Below are 24,372 nucleotides of genomic sequence, written 5' to 3' on the forward strand. Positions count from 1 at the left end.
AGGTTTATCAAACACCCTTGTAAAGTTCTAGCAAGCTTGTAAGGTTTGGTGCTGGGAGTGATTCATTGAGATAAACTACATCTGCTGCGTGCTTCAGGGTTCTTTCTGCTTGATGAAGCACGTTCATTTAATCAATACAAACCGCTTAAAATGCTAATTGCTACGCGAAGCGACAGTAACCAAATCCTCTGGAAGCGAGATGCAAATGCTGTTGAACAAGTTTTGTAATCATTCTGGGTTGACAACAGGAGCTATATCGTCCTGTCTGAACAGAGGTCTGCAGAGCGACTCTTGCGCCCACCTTTCCTCCACCTACTGGACAGGTGCGCTCCCACTTCAGTTAGAGGAGTGATTTCTTGAAAGGATCTAGCTTTCTCCAGCGAGAGAGCTTAACCACATGTTCTTGCTTCCGTAAACACATGAAACACCGTGAACGTATCCTGCTGAGATTCATGTAAAGACTGGTTAAGGTCCGATATAATTAGACCAGGAGGGAATTATGGCTGCATTGACACCTCTTTTCTCAGCGCAATGTATGTTCACTGAATGATCGGTGTTAAGTCTTACTGCGGATTTTTGTATGTATAAAGGGCATCAAAGCACGCGGTCCCATGCTGTGCTCTCTCTAGCTCCAGTGCCATTTCTTCCATGGACCAAGGAGCTGGAATCTCAGAGTCGCTTTAGAGCCACAGTTCTCAAAGTGTGGTCCCTGGACCAGCATCAGCAACACCTGAGAACTTATTAGACATTCAAATTCCAGTGCCTCTGGGGCTTCCCTGGTGGCGCAGTGGTTGAGAGTCCACCTGCTGATGCAGGGGACGCGGGTTCGTGCCCCGGTCTGGGAGGATCCCACGTGCCGCGGAGCGGCTGGGCCCGTGAGCCATGGCCGCTGAGCCTGCGCGTCCGGAGCCTGTGCTCTGCAACGGGAGAGGCCACAACAGTGAGAAGCCCAAGTACCGCAAAAAAAAATAATTCCAGTGCCTCACCCACACCTGCCGAAACCCTGGAGGTGGAGCCCATCCACGTGTGGCTTAGTGCCCACCTTTTCTGCTCCCTCAGCTCATCACTGCCCACACCACAGACACACACTCAGGCCCTAGACATTCTCTCTTCTACCTCCAAAGCCTCCCACATTTCCTCCTTCCTTTCAGCTCCCACTGACTCACACCCTGGGCTTTACGTTCCTGTCCTGGCTCTTCACTTACTGACTGTAAGCCATGGAGCCTCAATTTCTCCCTCTGTGAAATGGACCTAATATTGCCAATAAAATGCATACCATTAAAAAGAATAAATGAGACCAAGGTTGGCAAACTTTTCTGTCAAGGGCCAAATATTAAATGTCTTCGGCTCTGCAGGCCATCCAGTCTATGGTGCCAATGAACCCCCTCTTTTATTTCCATGTGAAAGCAGCCATAACAATGTAAAAATGGATTGGGTGTAGCAGTGTTCTAATAAAACTGTACTTACAAAAACAAGCACAGGCTAGATTTTGCTCATCAGCCATAGTTTGCCAACCCCTGAATCAGACCTAGGCTACATGACTTTAAACTACTCCCGTGAGATATTTACTGTTGAATGAGAATACCAGGGGGTAGTTTCTTCAAATGTGTAATATGATCACGATTTTGTAAAATCAACAATGACCCCCAAATACCCATATCTTGTGTAGGTATCTATGTGTGTCTATCCACCTCTGTGTGTATGTAGATGTAGATTTCTGTGTAGGATTATATGGGTACGGAGGAAAACATGGAAAGATAAGTGCACACTTTTAAGTTTTAGGAGTTGCTAAAGAGGGGAAAGAGGCGTGCAAACCAATAATAAAAGGGAAAAAATAGAGCACAAATCATCTTCTATACGGTTATATTTTTGCAGTTAGTTAAAATTTCCATACATGTGTTTGTGTAAAAATAAATTAAATAGGATTCAAAAAACCAATCCCGATCTCCAAGGATAGTTGTGAAAATTTAACAAAATAAAGCATGCAGACACTCAGCGTCGAGCCAGATGGAGCTGCTCATTCCAACTTTAATTATCCCTCAATTAGACGAAGCCTCCGAACTCAGTTTTCCGTTCACGCTCTCCCTGCCTGCGTCCCTGCCTCCCCTCACCCCTTTCAGTGAATTCTGCACTTGGCGTTCTTTGGTTCATTCACTCCCTCATTCCACGCATTTATATACTCCGGGCATCATTTACAAGGCATGCACTCTGCTGGGGGCTGGAAACTTAAATAAAACACAGAACCTCTGTTTCCCCCCAGGATTTTACAGTAAATGGCCAGAGAGCTAGTTTAAAGCCCAGCTTAGGTCACGTCACCGTCTGCCTGCACAATGGTGTCCCGTCCTCTACAAAAGAGAGCAGACCCTCCCATAAGCAGAGCTCTCTTTCCCGTGGTGGAGAAGATGCCACATCTATGCTCATATACCTAGTGTCTGGTGTGATTCGTATGACGGCACTTAATAAAAAGTGGCTGAATAACTGAGTCACTGATGGACACACTGGCTGACTTGACTGAAGAGATGAATCCATAAGTGGATGAGAAACCTCCCTCATCTTCCATCCCCTTGCCATCGTATCCTCTCTAACTCCCAAGTCAACATTAACAACACAGGTGGACTTGGATTTAGTAAGTGCCAGACACGATGTCAGGAAACCACAGGCATTATGCCACCCAGTAAGGTATGTACTAATACAACCTCCTCTTTCACAGGAAGGGGAACAAACACTACAGGTGGGGAAGTGACCCGCCCAAGGACACTGAGCTGGTAAAGATGCCCAGCAGGATGTAAGACCTGGCCTCCTACTGCAGAACTAAAGTTCATATCAGAATCCTGTGTATGTCTCAGGAAAGCACAGAAGATGTCATGAAGACCTTAAAGGATGGGCTCATGTTCTGTTCATAGTGATAAAAGGCATCTGAATTTTGGAAATAAATTTTATTTTAGAAATAAAATTTTCAAAGCTTAGAGAAATGGCAAACAGTCGAAGGAGGTGCAAGGAGATGGGAACACCCACGGAATCCTGGGGAGTAGAATCTCCCAGTGATTCTCCCAGCCCTTGGAACCCTCACTGTCCCAGGGGCCTCTGCTCAAGTGAAAATCAACCATCTGCCAAACAGGTGGCCACCCTCGGCTTTCTCATGAAACCCGCGCTTCTGGGCTGCCGAATCCAGCTCCGACAGATGCTTGGCAGGAACCACCCAAAGAGCTGTCTTCACTTTCTCCAGCTCCTTTCCCCAGCTCCTTTCCCTTGTTCTGACATTTACAGCAAAAGTGATGGGTATTCCTATCATCAAAGTGTTACCGAGCTATCACAGAATATTATTGAACTGTCAAGGAAACAGAGCGAGCAGAGGCTTACTTTTGAATGTTACAAACACACACACACACGAGACAGAAAAGAAAAAGTGAGCAGGAGAGAAAGTTTGCTAAGGGAAAAAATGCAGCAGACATTACTTGGTGAGCAGAACTCTGGCTGAGACAATGCCTCCACTGTCGCCTGCAGCTTTGATAAAGCAGACTGTTAGTGGAATCAACCATTTGGGGCCAAATTTCCAAATACAGCATCTTGCTGAGCACCAGATGTGCTCAAATGGTTACTTGCATGGGGAATGAAAGTGATTTGCATCAATTTACTCGGAGCCATTTGAATTCTCAGCCATATGCATAAAATAGAATCATCCTTCCCTTTGCTTCTGGTAACTTTTTACAACTCCTTACCGAGGAAACCCTCTCCCCACCTGTACACTGAAATTAATAACCTCTGGGACTATTTTCCCCAGCCTCTCAGAGAAGACTTGCTTGGAACCTGTGCCTTGTTTTGGCACTGGGAGGGAATGGGGTTTGGGATTCCGGCTTCATTTTCCTTTTTCTCTATGCTCATAAAATTGTCTATTCAAGGGCTTCCCTGGTGGCGCAGTGGTTGAGAGTCCGCCTGCCGATGTAGGGGACACGGGTTCATGCCCCGGTCCGGGAAGATCCCACATGCCGCGGAGCGGCTGGGCCCGTGAGCCATGGCCGCTGAGCCTGCGCGTCCGGAGCCTGTGCTCCGCAACGGGAGGGGCCACAGCAGTGAGAGGCACGCGTAACACAAAAAAAAAAAGAAAGAAAAAAAATTAATGGAAGAGAAAAACATACAGAGAAATATAAAAGCCCCTTCTCAGACCCTCAAACCCCAGTCCTGCTCCCCAAAGGTAACCAACATTACCCAGTACGTTTGTATCCCGCCGGAAGTTCACTCTCTGTGCTGACAAAGCACGTGTGAGTGTGAGTGTGAGCGCGTGTCGGACTCTGCCTACTGTCCTGCCTCTTCTTCATCCATGTGCTTCACACAAGTTCGATAGTACCAAATGTGACCCTACTTAGCTGCCTCATTTAGTTCCTGTTACATCATGTGCCATAACTTATCTAATTATCCCCTTTGGGTGATATCTCTGCTATTACACACAAGCTCCCCAAGAACGGGAACTTCATCTTCTTCAATCACTTCCCCAGCACCCTGCGGACAGCAGGGCTTAGCAAATGTTTGTAAAACAGCAGAATGTAAGCAAAAAGGAATAACTCCCTCCATTTGTGTCCACGTCAGCTTTGCTTCTGGTAGTACATTTTTAGAGTAAATTCCTAGATGTACTATTGCTGAGTAAAGAGACATGTGAATTGAATTTTGATCAACAGGGACAAATTGCCCTCTAAAGGGCACCAGAGCAAATTGAATCAGGATTATACTGTTGCATGTTTTGAAGGGTTTAAATCATAACTTCTTATCTAAATTTCAAGCTCCTTAAGATGCAAAAAAAAATTTTTACATCTTTGCAAAGATCTACTTTGCAAGCAGTAGATAGATGTTCAGTAAAAGATTTTTGAATTATAATTAATATACCAAGCTATGAAAAGGGAGTGGATATTCAGGAGTGAAAAAAAGTTGATAACTGCTTTAAGTAGTACACTTAAAAAAAAAATCTGTAAGTTAACGCAATTAAATAGAGCTCATAAACAGAAGAGGTAAAAACTGATTTTTTTGTGGGTGAATGAGTGGGGACACAGTTGTGAGAAGGCTGTTTCTACACATAAAATCCCAGCAGGTGTGGGTCTTTTTCAGTCTGAGTAGTAGTGAAATTGATTCTATGCTTTCTTTGATGCCCTCTATATTAAAAAAAAAAGTGTACACTATCATTTTTTAAATTAGGTTGAATATAAATTACTTTGGTTTGCAGAACTGTAGAAGAGTTCCTCTTGAATTCTACAAATTCATTAACAAATTTTATTTGCAAAACCAAGTCTGGAAGTAAATCAATTAAACAACAACAAAAAAGAGGGGACACAGAAAGAGCTCAGATTAAACTCTCAAACGTGGGAGCACAGTCAGGACTGCAGAGGATGGGGGAGACGTCACCCTGGGGCCTGAATGTCACCCCCAGTGGAGCCCGGCCCTGCGGCCCCCAAGGGAGCTGCTAAACTGCCATCATTCTCCACCTTGTCACTCTCGCCTTGAAGGAAATTCTAAAAATGACAGGCCCGGTCGTGGAATGAGGAACATCCCCACACTGCCACTCCTTGTTCCAAAATTAGACTCTGTTATAGACACTGATCTCCAAGGTGGCAAAAATAGCTGGCTGCTCGGGGGAGTCCCAAACTGTCCCGGCAGAGTTTCCCTGTAGCTGCTCCAGCAAGGCAGCTCGCAGCTTGTGAGCAAAGAGTTCCTGCGGCTCCATCTCATTCAACAGTTAGTCCTTCCCCTAATACCTCAGGCCCGCCCACCCTCTTCTACACCCCGTTTAGAATGAATCATAATACACTGAATTTAAAAGGAGAGGCGGTGGAGGAAGAATTATGAGAAACATGATTGCTATCTGGTCCCAAAAGTACCAAAAGAAACGAGATTTCTTATAACAGTAATTTTTTAACATATACTCTGAGTTGATATGTATTTCTGAAAGGTATTCTGATATTCAGGGTAATCTGAAAATGCCAAGACAGTTCTCAGTGCGGATATAAAAGAAACAGAAGGGCTTTAAAACCCTTCTGGGGAGTAAGGCATTGTGGCCAGAGGTAGAGGTTTAGCAACCAAATAAAAGGATCCTGCATTTCTGGCTCCAACAGTAATGAGCTCTATGGCTGTGGGCAAGTGACTTAACCACTGTGAGCATCTGTTTTCTCGTCTATAAGATCTGGAGAGTGATTCCTTCCAGGTCAAGGGTCATGAATAATACTCCCTTGAATTATAAGACCCATGGGATCATAGGCTTTACCTGTCAATTACCGCTATATCCTACAGCATATTATGTCCACAATAAACATATTTGAAGGAACTAATAAATGAGAACGAATGAATAAGTCTACTTCACAGAGATATCGTGGTGATTAGAGAAAAAGCGAGTAAAGTGCCTGGCTTGATAAGTGGTACGGTTGTTGTTGCTAAAGAGCCTGGCATTTAGCAGATGCTTCATAAATAAATGGCATTATTAGCAACACGCCATAAAGCAGGAAACATACTTAAAAGGTAAAATCAAAGCACTAAATAAACATTATTCCAGAAGTTTGCATGGTATGGGGACAGACACTAAGGTGGCCCCCTGATCTCCTCCTCTAGGTGCGCACACCCTTGTGTGGTCCCCTCTCTCTCGTGACTGTGGGAAGGACTTGTGACTTGCTTCCAACCAATAGCCTCTGACGGAATGATGGGATGTCACGACCATGGTTAGGATACATAGGATTGTGGTCTTGCTGGCTTTGATGAAGCAAGTGGCTATGTTGGGAAGCCCACATGACAAGAAGCTGAGGGTGGTCCCTGGGAGCTAAGGATGGCCTCCATCCACTAGCCAACAAGAAACTGAGGCCCTTGATCCTGCAGCCCTAAGGAACTGACTTCCACTAACAACCACTGTGAGCTTGTGAGTGGGTCGTTCCCCAGTCTAACCTTAAGATAAGACTAGAGTACCTCAGCCTTGTGAGAATCTGAACCTGGGGGCCCATGTAAGCCATGCCAACATTCTTGACCCATGGCAACTATGAGATAACATACGTGTGTTGTTTTAGGGTGCACAGTTTGTGGCACTTTGTTACACAGCAACAGAAAACTTATACATGTAACATAGGCAGGACATCAATTGGCCACAGCATGGCTAGCAAATGCCCAGAGAAGGACCACTTGCTGAGTGACAATGGAGAGTGGTAGGGACTGCGAAGAACTGAAGATCCCCATTCTACCTAAAGAGGGAAGGCACCACCAGGCATATCCGATGGTTGCCACATGGGGGTGTGAGATCAGTGTGGCCTTTTCACTTTTTAAGATACTACAGAAATCTGAGTTTTATGTGAAACCTCTTAACTTTTAAATGTCAGCCGTTAATTTGGAATTTTTAGAACAGCAGTGACCTGATCTCATGCAGGGCAAAGAAAACGTGTCTAGGGGCTTGAGTCCGAGATAAAGTGTAAAGTGGGGTTATCCCAGCACACTTGCTCCAAATTGGAGCCCCACTACTTCCAAGCTGGTGGTGCTGGGCCCTCCCTCCAAGGGTCATTGGGAGGGTTAGAAAGTACACACAAAGTCCTTAAAATATTGTCTGCTACAGAGTAGAGACATGATACATTTTTATTATTTTTGATATTATTATTGTAGTCGTTACCTATAGCTGTCGTAACAAATTCCCACAACACTGGTGGCATACAACCACACAAATTTATCCCCTTACGGCTCTGGAGGCCAGAGGTCTGAAATCAGATTCACTGTGCTAAAGTCAAGGTGTCAGCTGGGCTGGTTCCTTTTGGAGGTTCCAGGGGGGAATCCATTTCCTTGCTTTTTCTAGTTTCTAGAGGCCACCTATATCCTTTGGGTCACATCTCTTTCTACCTTCAAACCATCAGCACAGACCCTTCAAAAATCTCTGTCTGTCCCTCTGCTTCCATCGCCACATCACCTTCCATCTGGCTCTCACTCCTCTGGCTTCCTTCTTACAAGGACCTTGTGATGACACTGGGCCCACCTGGATAATCCAGGACAATCTCCCCATCTCAAGAGCTTTAACTTAATCACATCTGCAAAGTCCCTTCTGCCATATAAGGTAATGTCCACAGGTTCCAGGGATTAAGGTGGGAAAGATTTGGGGGAGCTATTGTTCAGCCTACCGCAATAATGACTATAATGATGATGATAATAAAATAAAAGTTATTATTACTATCCGACCCACAAGTCTCCTCTTTCTGACTTCTGGGATTCAAGGTCATATGTCTGATCCAAACCCCTTCACTCAAGGCTGCAACTTCAAACTGTCATGCGTTCCACAGTGAAGCATTCTGTCTTGGGAGTTAGTGGCAGCTAACAGTGGGGTAGGGCTTCCGAATAATGAGGTTAGCGTCACCATCTTTCTCCATTCTTGACCTTGACCATCTCAGAGAAGCAAGCCAGTAGTGGCATAAAGGCAATTCCTAGTCAAGAATAGAGCCAATCCGTGTGGATCCACTCCCAGTGACCAGAAAATGCAAAACTCTAACTTAGGGGCTTTAGTATCACCTTCATTTGTTTCATTTTAGCACAGTATCTCTTTTCTCCCCTAATCAGAGATGGATTGAAGGATGTTGACTTTTAAGCATTTCACAATCCCCGGTTTAACTTCCTTGAGATTCAGATCCCGTTTTGAAGCTTACTCATTTCCATCTAAAACAGGATGTGTTTACTTTTAAAATCATTCATTTTATAGAGCTTGTTAAGCATACAGCAAATTAAGAGCAAACAACATTATATTCCAGTTAAATCTGCAAAAGGATGATCTGAACGAATTACTCATACTCCTGATTAATTTTTAGTGGAAGTAATGAGGAGGCGTAAATGGAAAAACATGTGCGTGCAGAACCTGCTTTTCAAGTAAATAACAATGTGTGCTAATCGATGGCTTTACAAAAAGGTAACCTTAAAAAAACTTCTTCAGACCTTTAAAGGCATCTTGTGTAGCGCACAACTTTAATGCAATGACATTGCCCTGTAAGTTCAAAACAACTTGAATTCTCCTCCCTCCCTCCTTCTCTCCTTTTGCTCGCTTTTGCTTTACAATGGCAAAGTTAAACAGCTGCGGCAGAAACCATCTTTGACCACAAAGCCTAAAATATTACTATCTCGCCCTTTACTAAAGTTTTGCTGATCCCTGCTCTAAAATTCCAGAGCGCTGCATGCACAAGTCGTTCGGGAATAATCTGGGGATCCTTTGGGATAGATTATACTACATGCTTTTCCCACCTTTAAATCCAACCACCCCACATGGTTAAACCATAACTTTTCAAACGGCCCTAACCTTACCATGCCAACCCAGTTCCTTTTGGTTTTGCAGATTTCTTTCCAGATGTGAATCTCTATGCATGTGTTTGCAGCCACACTGCATGATTTGCATTATTTAACTGTTGTACATTCATTTCGGATTTTGTAAATTTACTGTTCTTAAAGAAGAAACTCATGAATCATAATTGTCTGTACAATGCACAGTCCCTGGCACTAAGCAATGAAAAGAGTAGGGGTTCTGGGAGAGCATTTACGTACGCTCATGTGTATTTGCGTTTGCAGTGTTTTTATACGTTGATGACTATGAAGGTTTATCCACTAGAGATGGCAAATGCATGGCTGTGGGCAGGATGGAGTCTTACAGGTAGGTTTCCTTTGTCCCACAAAGCATTACTGGTTTTGGTTGTTGGTTTCAGCTGGAATTAATTTCCAACTGTTACAAACGGGAAGATACTATAAACAGTCAAATTCTTGACTTATCTGGAAAAAGTCAAGAACTCTCCTACACGGAAACCACGATCTCATGTCGACAGTTGTCTGGTCTTGAGCTTTTGATATTTCACCCCAGTTTCCTCTCAGCCCTCTTCTCTCACCTTCATTTTCTCTCTGACCTCTGCTGACATTTGAAATCACAACTTCTGCTACAGTTAAAAATATTATATATATCTATAGATAGATAACCCACATAGCTGTGTCTATAGATGTCCATACATATCCAAATTGATTTTAATGTACATACACACACACTGCAATGGACTGAATATTGTGTCCCCCACCCCCAAATTCATATGCTCAAATCTTAACCCCCAAAGTGATGGCATTAGAAGGCAGGGCCTATGGGAGATGCTTAGGTCATGAGGGCAGAGCCATCATGAATGGCATTAGCGCTCTTACAAAAGAGACCCCACAGAGATCTCTCACCCTTTCTGCCATATGAGACACAGTGAAAAGACAGCCATCCATGAACCAGGAAGCGGGTCCCACCGGAATCCGCCGGCACCTTGATCTTGGACTTCCCAACCTCCCAGTGAGAAATAAATAAATTTGTTTTCTATGACTCACTCAGTCTATGGTATTTTGTTGTAGGAGCCCACATTGATTAAACACACAGGTAACAACTGAGGCAAAAAGTGGGTAAGCAGATGACGAGGCGGTGTAGAGTTACTGTGTTACCAGGTGGCCTTTTGGAGCTTTCCAAGGATGGCATTTAATCCAAGTACTACATTGCTGAGTACAGGAGTAAATCTTCTGCCCCAAAATATACTGACCATATTTTCAGCACGAAGATTCCAAGACTAAATTCTACAGCGGCATACGCTGGGTCATAAGCAAGAAATTCCACACGTACCATTGAATTTTTCACGCTCTGTAGCAAGCGCTCGTGCTGCTCGGCTATGGCCAAGGCAGCAGAGTGGACTTTCTGGTAGATGGCCTCCCCATCTCGCGTCTGAAAGATAAACAGCCCTTCACCAGTCTCACACATCCTGTGAAAACAAAGACAGAGAGCTTCTGAAAACCAGCTCCTACAAGTTCAATGCACCTAAAGCCTAGAATAGTCTGATACGAGGCTCATTTATTTTGTATGAGATTAGGATTCTTGCTCACATGTGCTAAACAGAGTTAACTAGAATCAAAGTGTTCGATGAATTGGTATTAATAAGGACAGGGAACCAATCACTCTAAGCCAAAATGGTGCCCAATGTTTTTTTGTCCTGAAGGTTTTGTCATAGAAGGTTAATAAGCTGTTTCTGGATTCTTAGTATAATCCCTCCACTTCCTGTATGACTCTCAAAGAGGACACCTGTGCTACGGCCTTCCCATCACAGTCCGTGAATCAGAAACTCATCAGAAACGGCGCCATGTAGCTCAGAGGTAAAAGAAGGATTCTATGAAGGCTTTTAAGGTCTGTAATCTTCCTTACAGACAATGGCTTGAAGAATGATTTCATTCCCAAAGGCAACTATGCTTTCCCAAATCACAGATCAAATTTTACTCTAGGTGTTCACTCCATGAGATGAACCAAACACAGCTAAGAGGTTTTTTTTTTTAAATGAACATAACTTTGCTGAATTAATGTGTGGAACATAAGAGAAGTTACTCAAGGAAAGCTAGATGGGTTTCAACATTAATGTTAAGGATTAAGAAGAGGATCATTTCTACCTCAGACTGTTAAAAAATGAATTATATTAATAATGGAAGATAGGTACACATAATTAGGCAAGAACCAAATAAATGTGTTTTAACTACTATATATACACGCACATACATACATATATGTATATATATATGTATAGTGTGTTATATATAATTAATAAATATATTTAATTACTCTAAATATTTTTAAAGACTTGGACAAAATCCTATTATCAAGGATAATTTTTAAAAGGATATTTTTTAAAGTTCTGATTTTGATACATACGTATATCAAAGATAAACTAAGAGGTTGTTTTTGTTTTAAAGAACAATATTTAATTATTACATTATTTATAATTATTAATAATTACTTAATTATTCTAAAATACAATTCCACTCCTTCCACCTCAGAATCTCTTGCTGAAAAACTGAATACTGGCCTTAATGCCTGAGTTTTGCTCACATCTAGAGGCTCACACCTAAAGAACTTTTTAACACAGCATGGAAACCAAGCAAATTTTCAACCCAAACCTGTTAAATATTTTATCTATTCCAGTCTATGCAGTTAGTGCAATAAGAAAGGAAGACTTATCCTTCTTTCCCACAGTTGGCTCAATACCACGGCCATATGGCAATTTTCAGCACATATAGCATAGCATACGTTAATTGGTCAAAACCTGCCTCGCTTGAATTTCACTAATATGGACCATGTAAGAAGAAAGAGAAAAACTAGAAGGCTCTTTCAACCAGCTAATATAAAGAACTAGCTTATGAGGTTGATCAAGTGATTTTAATTATTGAGTCATCCTAATCCAAGGAAGAACTAAAAACTAAAATTCAAAGCATATTTACTCAAGTCCCATTTCCTTCCTGAAGACTTCCTAAAATACTTCAGTCCTCACTGCTATCCCCTCTTTATTTGATCCACCATACAAATTTGACTCTGCTACTTGGCACCTAATTCCGCAAGGTTTTAATTTTTTCACACCGCTTTTTTTTCCCATCAAATATGGAAATATAATTTGTTAAGAGGAGGGTAACCTCAATCAATTATTAAAGAGGAAGAGGTGGTCTTCTGTTTCCTCTAGGGCAGAGGTCATTTTTACTTACTTAGATGCCAACCTTGGTTCCAGAAAGGATGAAGGTACCTGTTACTGGGAAACATTTGTAGGAAAACTGATTCATAGCAAACCCTGCAGCTGTGTTTCTAAAACTTGACAATCTAGTGGCTTTTAAGGTTTTTGTAACGGCAACCCGCAGTAATAAGTATAGCTTAGATTGTGACCTAGTACATCTGTTGATCTATTTATCTACCACCTAGTAATTATTTAGCTATTTATCTAACATCAATTTATAATATGTTAATATTTTCTATTATATATATATATATTTGTGTGTGTGTGTGTGTGTGTGTGTGTGTGTGTGTGTGTAGTACGCAGGCCTCTCACTGCTGTGGCCTCTGCTGTTGCGAAGCACAGGCTCCGGACGCGCAGGCTCAGCGGCCATGGCTCACGGGCCCAGCCGCTCTGCGGCATGTGGGATCTTCCTGGACCGGGGCACAAACCCGTGTCCCCTGCATCGGCCCTGCATCGGCAGGCGGGCTCTTAACCACTGCGCCACCAGGGAAGCCCCTCTATTATATTTTTTAATACCAGTGGTGAAGTGCTTAATTTACATTATGACTCACTAACTGGTGAAACCTACTCTTTGAAAATCACTCTTTTACCAATGTCTGCTTTTGGTTAACATAACAAAGCCACAACCATCCTTTAATGACATTTGACTCTCTAAATAATTACTGTGATCAGAAACAAACTAAATCAAAACAGAGTATCAAGTATTCTTCTTGAAAGTACACAGACTTTCCCTGCCTCCACCTAAGGATCTGAAAGACACAGACACTCACACACATACACACACTCACACATACACACTTACCACTTACAGAAAGAACCAGGAGTCACAACCTCAAATTCCATCAGGGTTCAGACAAAGAACGTGAACGGATAAAGATGTTCAGACCACTACAACACAGCCACACAGAGGGAGCGCAGCTAATGGACACCAGCCACCAGTCAGCCCTGGTCACATTTAAATGGGGAAATACGAGCCCAATGTAGCCACACTTCTGATTGTCTAAGAGGAATCAGAAATTTTGATTTTTATATGAAATAACCTGAATATTAATGTTGGCAACTTTTTCCTTTGGTTTTTTTTGTTTAAGCTGTGGGAGCCAAAATGCCTCTAAGGACCAGATCTGGCCAAGAGGCCGCCAGTTTGCGTTAAAGGCACAAACATGCACTAAAGAGCTCTAAACAGAACAGGAATTAGGCCTTTGGTTTGCCTAATTGTTGGGACTTTCATCCATACTGTTCAAAGGTATATGCCCTTCAGTGGGACAGCAGCAACCCAGAGAGCGTGGAGAATGTACAAAATTGACCTCAGATGCTCTTCCATACAGTCTCTTCTAACCTCTACCCACGAGTTCTTTTATTTCATTCATGCCCCTCAACCCAACAGACTTGTTTGGTGCTGTTTCTATAAATTTATTTAGTTATTTATTTTTGGCTACGTTGGGTCTTCGTTGCTGTGTGCGGGTTTTCTCTAGTTGTGTCTAGCGGGGGCTACTCTTCGTTGCGGTGCGTGGGCTTCTCATTGCGGTGGCTTCTCTTGTTGCAGAGCACAGGCTCTAGGTGCGCGGGCTTCAGTAGTTGTGGCTCGCGGGCTCAGTAGTTGTGGCGCACGGGCTTAGTTGTTCTGCGGCACGTTGGATCCTCCCGGAGCAGGGCTCGAACCCTTGTCCCCTGCATTGGCAGGTGGATTCTTAACCATCACGCCAGCAGGGAAGTCCCTGGTGCTGTTTCATAAGCAGCTTTACAAGCCATTTAAAATGTTATTAGAGGCCTTTGGCAAAATAATATAATGGGCCAACTTCCCAAGGCAAGTAAGAAGAAAATAGGGGAAAAAAGAAAAAAGGAAAGGAAAGGAAAGGAAGTCAAAAAAAAGCACATCAAAGGGGTAATGGTCTTACATAACCTAATACGGCTACGTCTGCTTCACATCTCTGGAGAAAACACAACACAGAGCAAAGACGTTCTAATGGGTTCATCTATCACAGACTTGCAAATACACAGTCTTGACGTTTTTCTTTTTGGCCACACCATGCAGCTTGCAGGATCTTAGTTCCCCAACCAGGGATTTAACCCAGGCCCACGGCAGTGAAAGCACTGAGTCCTAACCACCGAACTGCTAGGGAATTCCCTTCAAGTCTTGACTTTTAATGGTCCTGATTCCTTTCTTTCTCTTTACCCACTGACTTTGACCTTGGACACTTCTAGCATCCGAAGCCGTCCCAAATGCCCCAAGCCTCTTTCCTGATGGCCTTATGCTAACAGAACCAGTGGATGGAAACCCAGAGGAAGTAAAATAATGAGTTTGAGTTGGGCCTTTCCTATGTCCTTTGTGAAGATAAGGTTCAGATATAAGAACTCTGTGACCATATAGATGCACATATAGCTTTGAATTTCTCAGTAACTACTTTGCCTAAATGATATGCCTGTCACTCCGAACCATGGATTATGCAATTAGTTAAGAATCCATAAGAAAACCGTAAGAAAATCCATTAAGAGCTCAGAAAGTACTGGGAAATTCATTCATTCATGCACACAGTAAGCATGTATCAAGGCAGCATGGAATAAAAGGCTTGGTAAAGGTACAGACTTGGGCTCCAGACCACCTGTCTGGGATTGCCCCTTACCAGCTTTGTGCCTGGTACACGTTAGTTAACTTCCCTAAGCCTGCATATCCATCTGTAAAATAAATATAATGATAGTAACTGTCACCTAGATTTATTAAAAGTATCAAATATGATACTCAGAATGCACAAAGCACATCTTCAAATAATGTGCACTTCCATTATTTCACTGGAATGTAAGCTCCACGTGGACAGAGATTGTTTTCTAATTTATTCACAGCTTTTCCACCAGGGCCCAGCACAGGACTTGGCCTATATTTAGTGTCCAATAAATAACTGTAGAATAGATTAGGAAACAGCAGACAGGGCTAGGAAAGGAGTGACTGAGAACTTGACCCAGGCTTCCTTGAGCAAGTTTTATTTAAACTGAGGGGTCACTGAGCCACCGTGGGGAGGGAAGTGGTTTGGATGAGAAAGCAGGAAGAACAGTGTGACAGAAACAACTGCACACAGAATGCCTTGAGGTGGGACAAAGCTAAGAGACGAGATGACACGTTGTAGAGAGGGTGGGGGGAGGGGCGGCCCGCATGCCGTGACCCACAAGGGCTCTGAAACAATGCTCTTCACTATTTCCAAGTTACCACCTGGATGCAACAGCTTGCACTGGCACTGAACGCCCAACTTTCTAATCTTTGCTCCTTCCCTTTGACAATGACATTCCACACCAACATAGTTTATTAGAAAAATACTAATGGAATTGAAATTATGAAGACCAAAATAAATGACCTCACGGGGGACAGTATTAATAAGCAAACTTATGAAGTTAGAAAGCCAATCAATCGACTCAACAGTTCCTCACTTTCAAGATATATTTTGTGCATGTGCGTGTGTACATGTGTATGTGTGTGTCTTTAGGATATTTAAACATTGCTAAAAGCAGAATGTATCTTACCCTCAACGTGTATATTTAAGATAATCTTTTCTTCTCTCCATCCCTGTCATAGGGGTTATTAGATCAGTATTGATTTTTCACTTTTACGATTACATATTATAACTGAAAGAATGCGGTACTTGTCACACTAACATTAGGCAAATCATAATAGCGGCTGCAATGGATGTAAACAAAGGTAAAGGCACAGGCTTTGTCTTTGAGGAGTTTACAATTTGTTTGGTTAGACAAGATCTACATATGCAAATGGGTTCAAAGATAATATAATGGTTGAGTGAGCCGTTACAGGTCAGAGGGACAATCAAGAAAGGAAAGGTGGGCTTCCCTGGTGGCACAGTGGTTGAGAGTCCGCCTGCCGATGCAGGGGACACAGGTTCGTGCCCCAGTCCGGGAGGATCCCACATGACGCGGAGCGGCTGGGCCCATGAGCCATGGCCGCTAAGCCTGCACATCCGGAGCCTGTGCTCCGCAATGGGAGAGGCCACAACAGCGAGAGGCCCGCGTACCGAAAAAAAAAAACAAAAAACAAAACTGCACCCCTCCTTTGACACTTTCTATCGAACACCTTTATTTTTCACTGTGGGACTTATACATTCTAACATCTGTTGTACTTTTTCTTAATGTTTGTTATAGTCTGTATCCCCTCTCCTCTAGAAAGTAAGTTTCATAACAACAGAACACATGTATGTTTTATTTATTGCTACATACATAGTGCTTGGAACCACACCAGGCTCTCAGGGTACACTCAGCAAATGTGATGAAAGAAGGCATGATTCATTTTTTACTAGTCCTTTACTAGAATTCTGAGGTACTGTCATATATAAAGTGGTCACATACACTAGTGGGCCATCACCTACGAAAAGATGGTCACACCACGCAAAAAGCCAACAGGTATACGAAAAATGCCCCACATCACTAACCATCAGGGAAATCAAAACCACAATGAAATATCACCTCATACCTGTTAGAATGGCTACTGTGAACAAGACAAGAGATAACAAGGGATGGTGAGGGCATAGAGAAAAGGAAATCCTTGTGCACTGTTGGTGAGAATGTAAATTGGTGCAGTCACTATGAAAAATGGTATGGAGGTTCTTCAAAAGATTAAAAACAGAACTGCCAAAAGATCCAGCAATTCCACTTCTGGGTATATATCCAAAGGAAATGAAATCACGATCTCAAAAGAGATATCTGCAACCCCATGTTCACTGCAGCATTACTTACAATAGCCGAGACATAGAAATAACCTTAGAGTCCACTGGTAGATGAATGGATAAAGAAAATGTAGTGTGTGTGTATATACACAGACACTGGAATACTATTAAGTCGTAAAAAAAAAAAGAAGACAATCCTGCCATTCGTGACAACATGGATGGAACCTGAGGGCATTATGCTAAGTGAAGTAAGTCAGACAAAGAAAGACAAACACTGTATGATCTCACTGACATGTGGAATCTGAAAAAAGCCAAACTCACAGAAACAGGGAGTAGAAAGGTGGTTTCCAGGGGTTGCAGGAGGAGGAAAAGGGGAGATAGATGTTGGTCTAAGGGTACAGACTTCAAGCTGTAAGATGAGTAAGTTCTGGGCGTCTAATGTACAGAATGGTGACTATAATTTAAAATACTGTATTGTATACCTGAAAGTTACAAAGAGAATAGATCTTAAATGTTTCTCACCACAAAAAAAGGTAATTACGTGAGGTGATGAAGGTGTTAACTAACCTTACTGTGGTGATCATTTTGCAATACATACATGTATCAAACCATCACCTTGTACACCTTAAACTTAAAGGATGTTCTGTATCATTTATACCTCAATAAAGCTGGAAAAATAAATAAATTAAATAAAAATACGCCTTCATTTTTTTTTTAAAGATGGCCACAAGACAGGAGGCATTGGCGAGTGTCTAATTTCTTTTTCCGAAGGTCACAAGAAAGTCATCCTTTCCTTTAAGGATTTCATATGCTAGAACCAACCACAGAAGCTCAAAGGTAAGAGGGGACCTAGCTAAGCTTCTTATGATGGCCTTGTCTTGTCTGTGTTCACACCCACACACCTAGCACAGTGTCTGGCAGAGAACAGACGGGCAATAATGAAAGATCTTTAAAGATATGATTAAAGAGGTTACTCTGTAGAGTGGAAAGGGGACTCTCCCTTCTGATTTCACACACGCCTCCACTCAAGCAATATTTATAATACAATTATAAATGAAAATTTATAAATAAAAAATCTAAAATTATTTTTTAGATCCATGCTAATGAAGAATGAATGGCCATATAAATGGCACAACTGTAGTTTCTGTTTTCTTTCAAAAGAAGAGAATTTCACTTCCTCTGAGCTAGCCTGTGTGGGATCTAACGTATTTGTATTTAAATTTCTCTATTCAACATAGTAGGAAGCGCCAAGTACATTTTATTTGTTAATTTGCTTTCAATCCTTTAGTAAGAATGAATATATGCTCTACAAAATATTTAGAAGTGAGGGGTTACTTCTAAATCAAGAAGACAAATAGAGAATATCCAAAGGTTTATATGAGAATAATGGTCCTTTTACAGGTACACTCATTTACAGTTTTCTTCTCCAATGAAAAGTTATTTCACCAGTTAGACTTGTTTTTAGAGTGATATACACAAGACACAGACGAATTCTTTTCCAAGACTGTTCAGATGTCTTTACATCCAAAAAAAGCCTTTTTCACCAATTTGTGCACTCCATTTAAGGAAAAGAATTTGTATATGCAATGTCAATTTTCACATATTCTTGGCAAACCTAAAAGTTTCTCTTAAAACGATGTCAAAAGCACGAGAGAGACATTCTCTGGCGCTGGTAAAGAGAGACACCCATGTGTGGTAATTATTCACCACTTTCTGCCAAATGTCACCTGAGCTGCCCTCAGCCCTGCAGGTGCTAAACCGAGGGCAGTCATTTAAATCGGTCAGGAGGTAGGACAGAGCCTGACACTGAAGCAAGCAGCAAACTGGGCAGCCAGCTGTGAAATTCACAGGGAAACTTACTGGACACCTGCCACCATGCTTTAAACAGTAACGTTTCAAGAATAGTTCCATGGGGGATGTTGCCGCAGTTAAAACTTCATGTCAACTGGACCTTCCCATGAAAAAATCAGAGACCCTGCCAATCTGATGAGCTTCACTGAAGCCTCAAGGCATTCCAAGTGGAAACAAACAAACAAACAAACAAAAACTAGAAAAAACTCAAATAAAATAAGCAATGTGTCTCTTCCCCCATCCCTCCCCCCAGATAAGCTAATTGTTCTTTATCTCCAGGGGCAATAAGTGGCAATTAATTGTGCAACTGCACTTTATTAAAAAGATTATATTTCAACTGTGGAATTCTTCAAGGAAAAAACAGAGGTACGGTCAGAATTGCCTATATTGGGGAAGAGAGGGAGAAACAGCATCTAGAAGACTCTAATGACCTTTGATCATGATACTGCCGCCCAGGAGAGATGAACAATTCTGACTGCACTCCGAACTAAAAGAACAAATAGGAGGCTCCAGAATTAAAGTAAACTAAGATAATTTATACGTGAGTGCTGGTTATGCAGTATGCCTTCTCTTCCTTAGCTCTGGAGAGCTCACTCAGAACTAGGCTAACCTAGTAGAGTGGTGATACTTAGCCTTCTTAGAAATCTATAGGGTTTGGAAGTAAGAAGAGCTGAGTGTGTTCCTGAATCCACCATTTACTTACTGGTCTCATGCCTTTGGATCAGTCGCACAGACGCCCAAGTTTCCCCTTAGGATGAGCATAATAACATCCCCTGGTTTATATGACGAGCAAATGGCTTAAATGAGACAGTGCATGTAAAATGCTTACTACAGCAACTTTTGTATAGTAAGGGCTCAATAAGTATCAGTATTTATTTTCAATGGTTGATACGCTTGTTAGAGCAGAGTTTTTCACCTGGATAACTGGACCTGATAATTCTTTGTTGTGGGGCTTGTTTGTGCATCACACATTGTGACAACTAAAAATGTCTCCAGACTTTGCCAAACGTCCCTTAGGTGCAAAATCACCCCTGGTTGAGAGCCACTGTTCTGCATCTGAGCGCCGTTATGAGTGATACTATTCATTACAGTCAAGTAGCTGCTTCACCTTATTTGCTTTGAGAAATTGTTAAATACTGTATTGGACACATTTTGCTAGTTTGTTTTTAAACCTAACATCCCTTCTGATGGTGTCAGTAACCTCTTCCTGCTTTGGGAGAACCACGCCCATTCTATCTGTACCCTGTGTGCTTTCCATAAAGTCCTCAGTGCAGTTCCTGACACATAGTGAATGGAATGGTCAATGTATGGCAAGAATCTATCTCTCTTCTATTGGCTGACGGTGTGAGAAGACCTCAAAGCTCCTGGAAGCCCCATGTGGAGCAGAGTGAAGCCACCTAGAAGAAACAAGACTATGATATAAAACCTAGGGTCCTCATTTGGACTTTGAATCAACCCAACCCTGAAGCCACCTCTGCTCCCTGGACTTTGGGTTCTGAAGGCCGACAAATTTCTTGTCTGCTTGTGTCAGTTTGTGTTGACACAACTGCCTACTACCTGCCAGGCATTATGCCAGGTGTTTGTATATGTACCTTTATTTAGTCTTCATGGCCATCTTGTGAGAGACATAAATTATACCCATTTTACAGGCGGCCAGTGGAAGCTCAGAGAGTTAGGTCATTCACTCAAGGTCCCACAGCCAGTATGTGATTGACTATAATTTCATTTCGTTTCCTCCACCTCCCAGCCCAGCTTATTACGCGTGCCCCATTGTCAATCCTGGTGCGGTGAAATGGGCCATTCAGCAGGAATAACACTTAGCTCCAAGTCTAACAGAGGCTTTGCCTAGACAGAGCAGAACTTTGCCCAAGGTCTTAGGAAGATTCTCTGCATTCTAGAGGGGAAATGTTGTGACGTTTTTGCAGACGCATGCTGGATATGTGAAAACCATCTGCCTAGAGACTTAACTCCTGTTCATCTATCAACGTGAGACAGGGAGAAAATTATCTTAGTTAATATGACACTGCCTTATTTTGAACACATCCAAAAATAGCCAAGGGAAAGAATTATCTTCACTAATAAAGTGAGGCAGATGTGAAACCTTCACACTTGGGGGAACATGAATGATCTTATACCCTGAGCATCTTGATGGTAACTATAAAAATTCATCTTTGAGTTTCAGGCAAAATATAAAATAGTATGATTACCTTGCATTTAACACTGTCTGGATCCTGCAAACCCAGTCCTGTTCCAAAAGTTATTATGATAAAACCTCAAAGAGACTATTAAGAGAAGCCCAGCACCTTCTGGGTCATCTATATGCATTGCTGCTTTTACCTAAGACCACCCCAGAAGGAAGTTATTACTTAGATAAACTTACAAGGGAAGTTAAACACTTTGTAAGTGGCCAACAGCTAATAAAGAATAGCGATCAGGACCTAGGGTCTCTCTGACTCCCAAATCAGTGCTCCTTACACTAGGAACCACACTGTTTGGGAAATGAGCGAGGTCCTAAGAATACATTCCCGATACTTGTCCTTCCGATTGTTCGTTCAGTCTCAGGTTTGCACCGGCCCCATAAAGCATGACCACTGAACAAGATGCTGCTCAAAATCAATAAATATTCTAAATCCCTACCATATCCGAGGCACAACACTGTGTGGTACGGGTTGTAGGCACTACAATCATCTAACCACTGGAGTTCGTGGACAAAATACCCGAAAGTCAGACCATAAAGAGACCAAAGTCATGAACCAAAAAGCTCCTTCATTTCCCGAGTCAGCACTTTACGGCTTTTGGTCAAAGACGAATATTTCTGAACTTCATGTCCCCAATACAGCCTCACTTTTCTTCCACCATTTCTTTCACTCGAGGTCCTTCAATTCCTCCCCACATCCACATCTGCGACCTCTACCCTATTATTTACAAAATATGAACACGATTATACACACACAACACCTACCTAAAAATCTATATGGTTTGCTATCACACTTGGGGGAAATATCAAAGTCTTTAAAATAATCTCTTAGATCCTTAGCAGTTCTACTAAATGTCAATACGAAGAAGTTAAACTTTTGCAAGCTATGAGAAGTATTAAAACCTGGAAGATCGAGAAAATTTTTAAACAGTTTCAAGTAGGGCTTCCCTGGTGGCGCAGTGGTTGGGAGTCCGCCTGCCGATGCAGGGGACACGGGTTCGTGCCCCAGTCTGGGAAGATTCCACATGCCGCGGAGCGGCTGGGCCCGTGAGCCATGGCCGCTGAGCCTGTGCGTCCGGAGCCTGTGCTCCGCAACGGGAGTGGCCACAACAGTGAGAGGCCCACGTACCACAAAAAAAAAAAAAAAAAAGTTTCAAATAGTCATGAGATACTACAAAGGTTTACTAATTTTTAGCCTTTGGAAGTGACAATAAAAAGCCATACATACCCATTTCCTATTATTATTTCCTATAAATAGAGTGAATCAAAGAAAAGCTGAAAAATATGAAAGTTGGAATAAATGGTGCCCCAAATGGGCCCCAAACATCTTGACCAACGCAGAATTCTTCTGCACGTCAATATGAAATATGAGGTGTACAGTCAATAGAAAAGCCTATTTTCTATGATGAAATATCTTTCATAACCAGATTTCACCGGTTACAGTTAATACATAAATAATTTCTGAGGGAATTCTCTGGCGGTCCATTGGTTAGGACTCTGCACTTTCACAGCCGAGGGCATGGGTTCGATCCTTGGTCGGCGAACTAAGATCCCACAGGCCACACGGTGTGGCCAATAATAATAATTATTATTATTTCTGAGACCGAAGCAGGGAAATATACCCACCTTCCCAAACAAATTCTTAATTTTCTATCAAGATTTTCCTATAAGGATAATAAATAAGTAGTTCTGACATAAGAAGGACGCTGCACTAAAGATTAAAGTTTTATTTGCTAACTTGAGAAGCTTTGTGTCTCTGGGAGATTCACCAATGCATTTATACCATTTCCATTTCCAGGTACTTAAAATTTAAATAAACCAAAGAAGAGCTGTGTGGAAAAGAAGAATTTAAACACTTTCTAGGATAGTTGTAAGAGCATCAAATTGATCATATTTCTGAAAAGTGAATTTTAAATAATTGGGCTTTGTTTATAATGGAGTGAACAAATGAATGTGAGTGGAGCATTACATGACGTGAACCTGGGGAAAAAAATGTAGAAAAACAGTCATGAAACTCACCTCCCTGCCTCAAAAGTGAACCAAGCAGCATCTCGTCCATACCGCCGCAGGGCGCTTAGCGGCCAAGAGATGAGTTTGACTCTGGGATTCTGGACGTCCCAAAGACAGATGTGCTCATATGTAATCTGCAAGGCACATTCGCCATGTACATCTAAGTTAGGAGATGGCATCAAATACACATTGAATCTCTCTGGGAGAAAAACAAAAGGTTAGTCTAAAATCCCCAGGAATAAAACATCAAAGACATTGTAGGAACAAAGTGGCATTTCAAAGTAATTCAAGCTCTTATTCTAGGTTTTGGTTGAATATTCAGGAAGATAAACCTTTCTCATAAATTAACAGTTCCAGTAAATGATTTTTTTAAATGAAGACCATATTAAATAACATACTAATGATACAGTCTGGTTGTCAACATACATGCAACACTATTTACATGAGCAAAGATCTTTTTAGAATTTTAAAATTTGCATAATAAAAATTTGTATGCCAGTAAAAGACTAAAGCAATGAAACCATTAAAAACAATTTTTTTCTTGCCAAGTACATGTTAATTACACCCACACTTTTGTGTTCACAAAAGATCCAGGTGCAAAATAATTGCATGGTTTAATATTAAAATTATATTGATCAATTTATAATTTTCATAACTAAAGGAACACAACTCTACCCCAAATTATTTAAATAAACTAATACTAGCTAACACTATGCACTTAACTGACCAACAGTTTGGAAAAATTCCAGCAGATCTATTTGAACTAGTTTTAACAAAGAGCTCTCTTTAGCCAAACACCGGAAAGAAATATTCATTTGCTTATTTGGGTGACTGTTAACATTTAACCAAGATTACTCTGAATAAACTACTTGGCTTATTATTGCAACTGAATTTTCATCCCCTCAGATACCGTCATGGTATTTTTATTACATTTCTAGAAAATTCATTAATTTAGGAAGCTATAGAGTCAAAATTTTAAGTGAAATATGAACAAAAATATTATTACTACAGCAAACACACTTTTATCTATCCATTGTTATGGTAGATTGCCTACATCTGAGAAAATAGTGTGGCACTAATAATATCACTGGTATTCTAAATTAATTGTTTTATAATA

The 24,372-nt window shown here is 41.7% G+C and overlaps 1 protein-coding gene across 2 annotated transcripts in view; it reads right to left on the minus strand.

The window, feature by feature from the left end:
- The window catches only part of DOK5 (docking protein 5), a 161,606-nt gene that overhangs the window by 38,343 nt on the left and 98,891 nt on the right, over nt 1-24,372 (minus strand). For both annotated transcript variants that reach the window (XM_029219352.1, XM_029219353.1), the window contains exons 5-6: nt 23,265-23,454; nt 10,616-10,751 (exon numbers count right to left, since the gene is read on the minus strand). In XM_029219352.1, coding sequence (XP_029075185.1) covers nt 10,616-10,751; nt 23,265-23,454 — 326 coding nt within the window. The remainder of the gene's footprint in view (nt 1-10,615; nt 10,752-23,264; nt 23,455-24,372) is intronic.

The sequence above is a fragment of the Monodon monoceros genome, unplaced genomic scaffold (genome assembly GCF_005190385.1).
Source record: "Monodon monoceros isolate NGI ecotype Baffin Bay Population unplaced genomic scaffold, NGI_Narwhal_1 Super_Scaffold_13, whole genome shotgun sequence".
Taxonomy (NCBI): Eukaryota; Metazoa; Chordata; class Mammalia; order Artiodactyla; family Monodontidae; genus Monodon; species Monodon monoceros.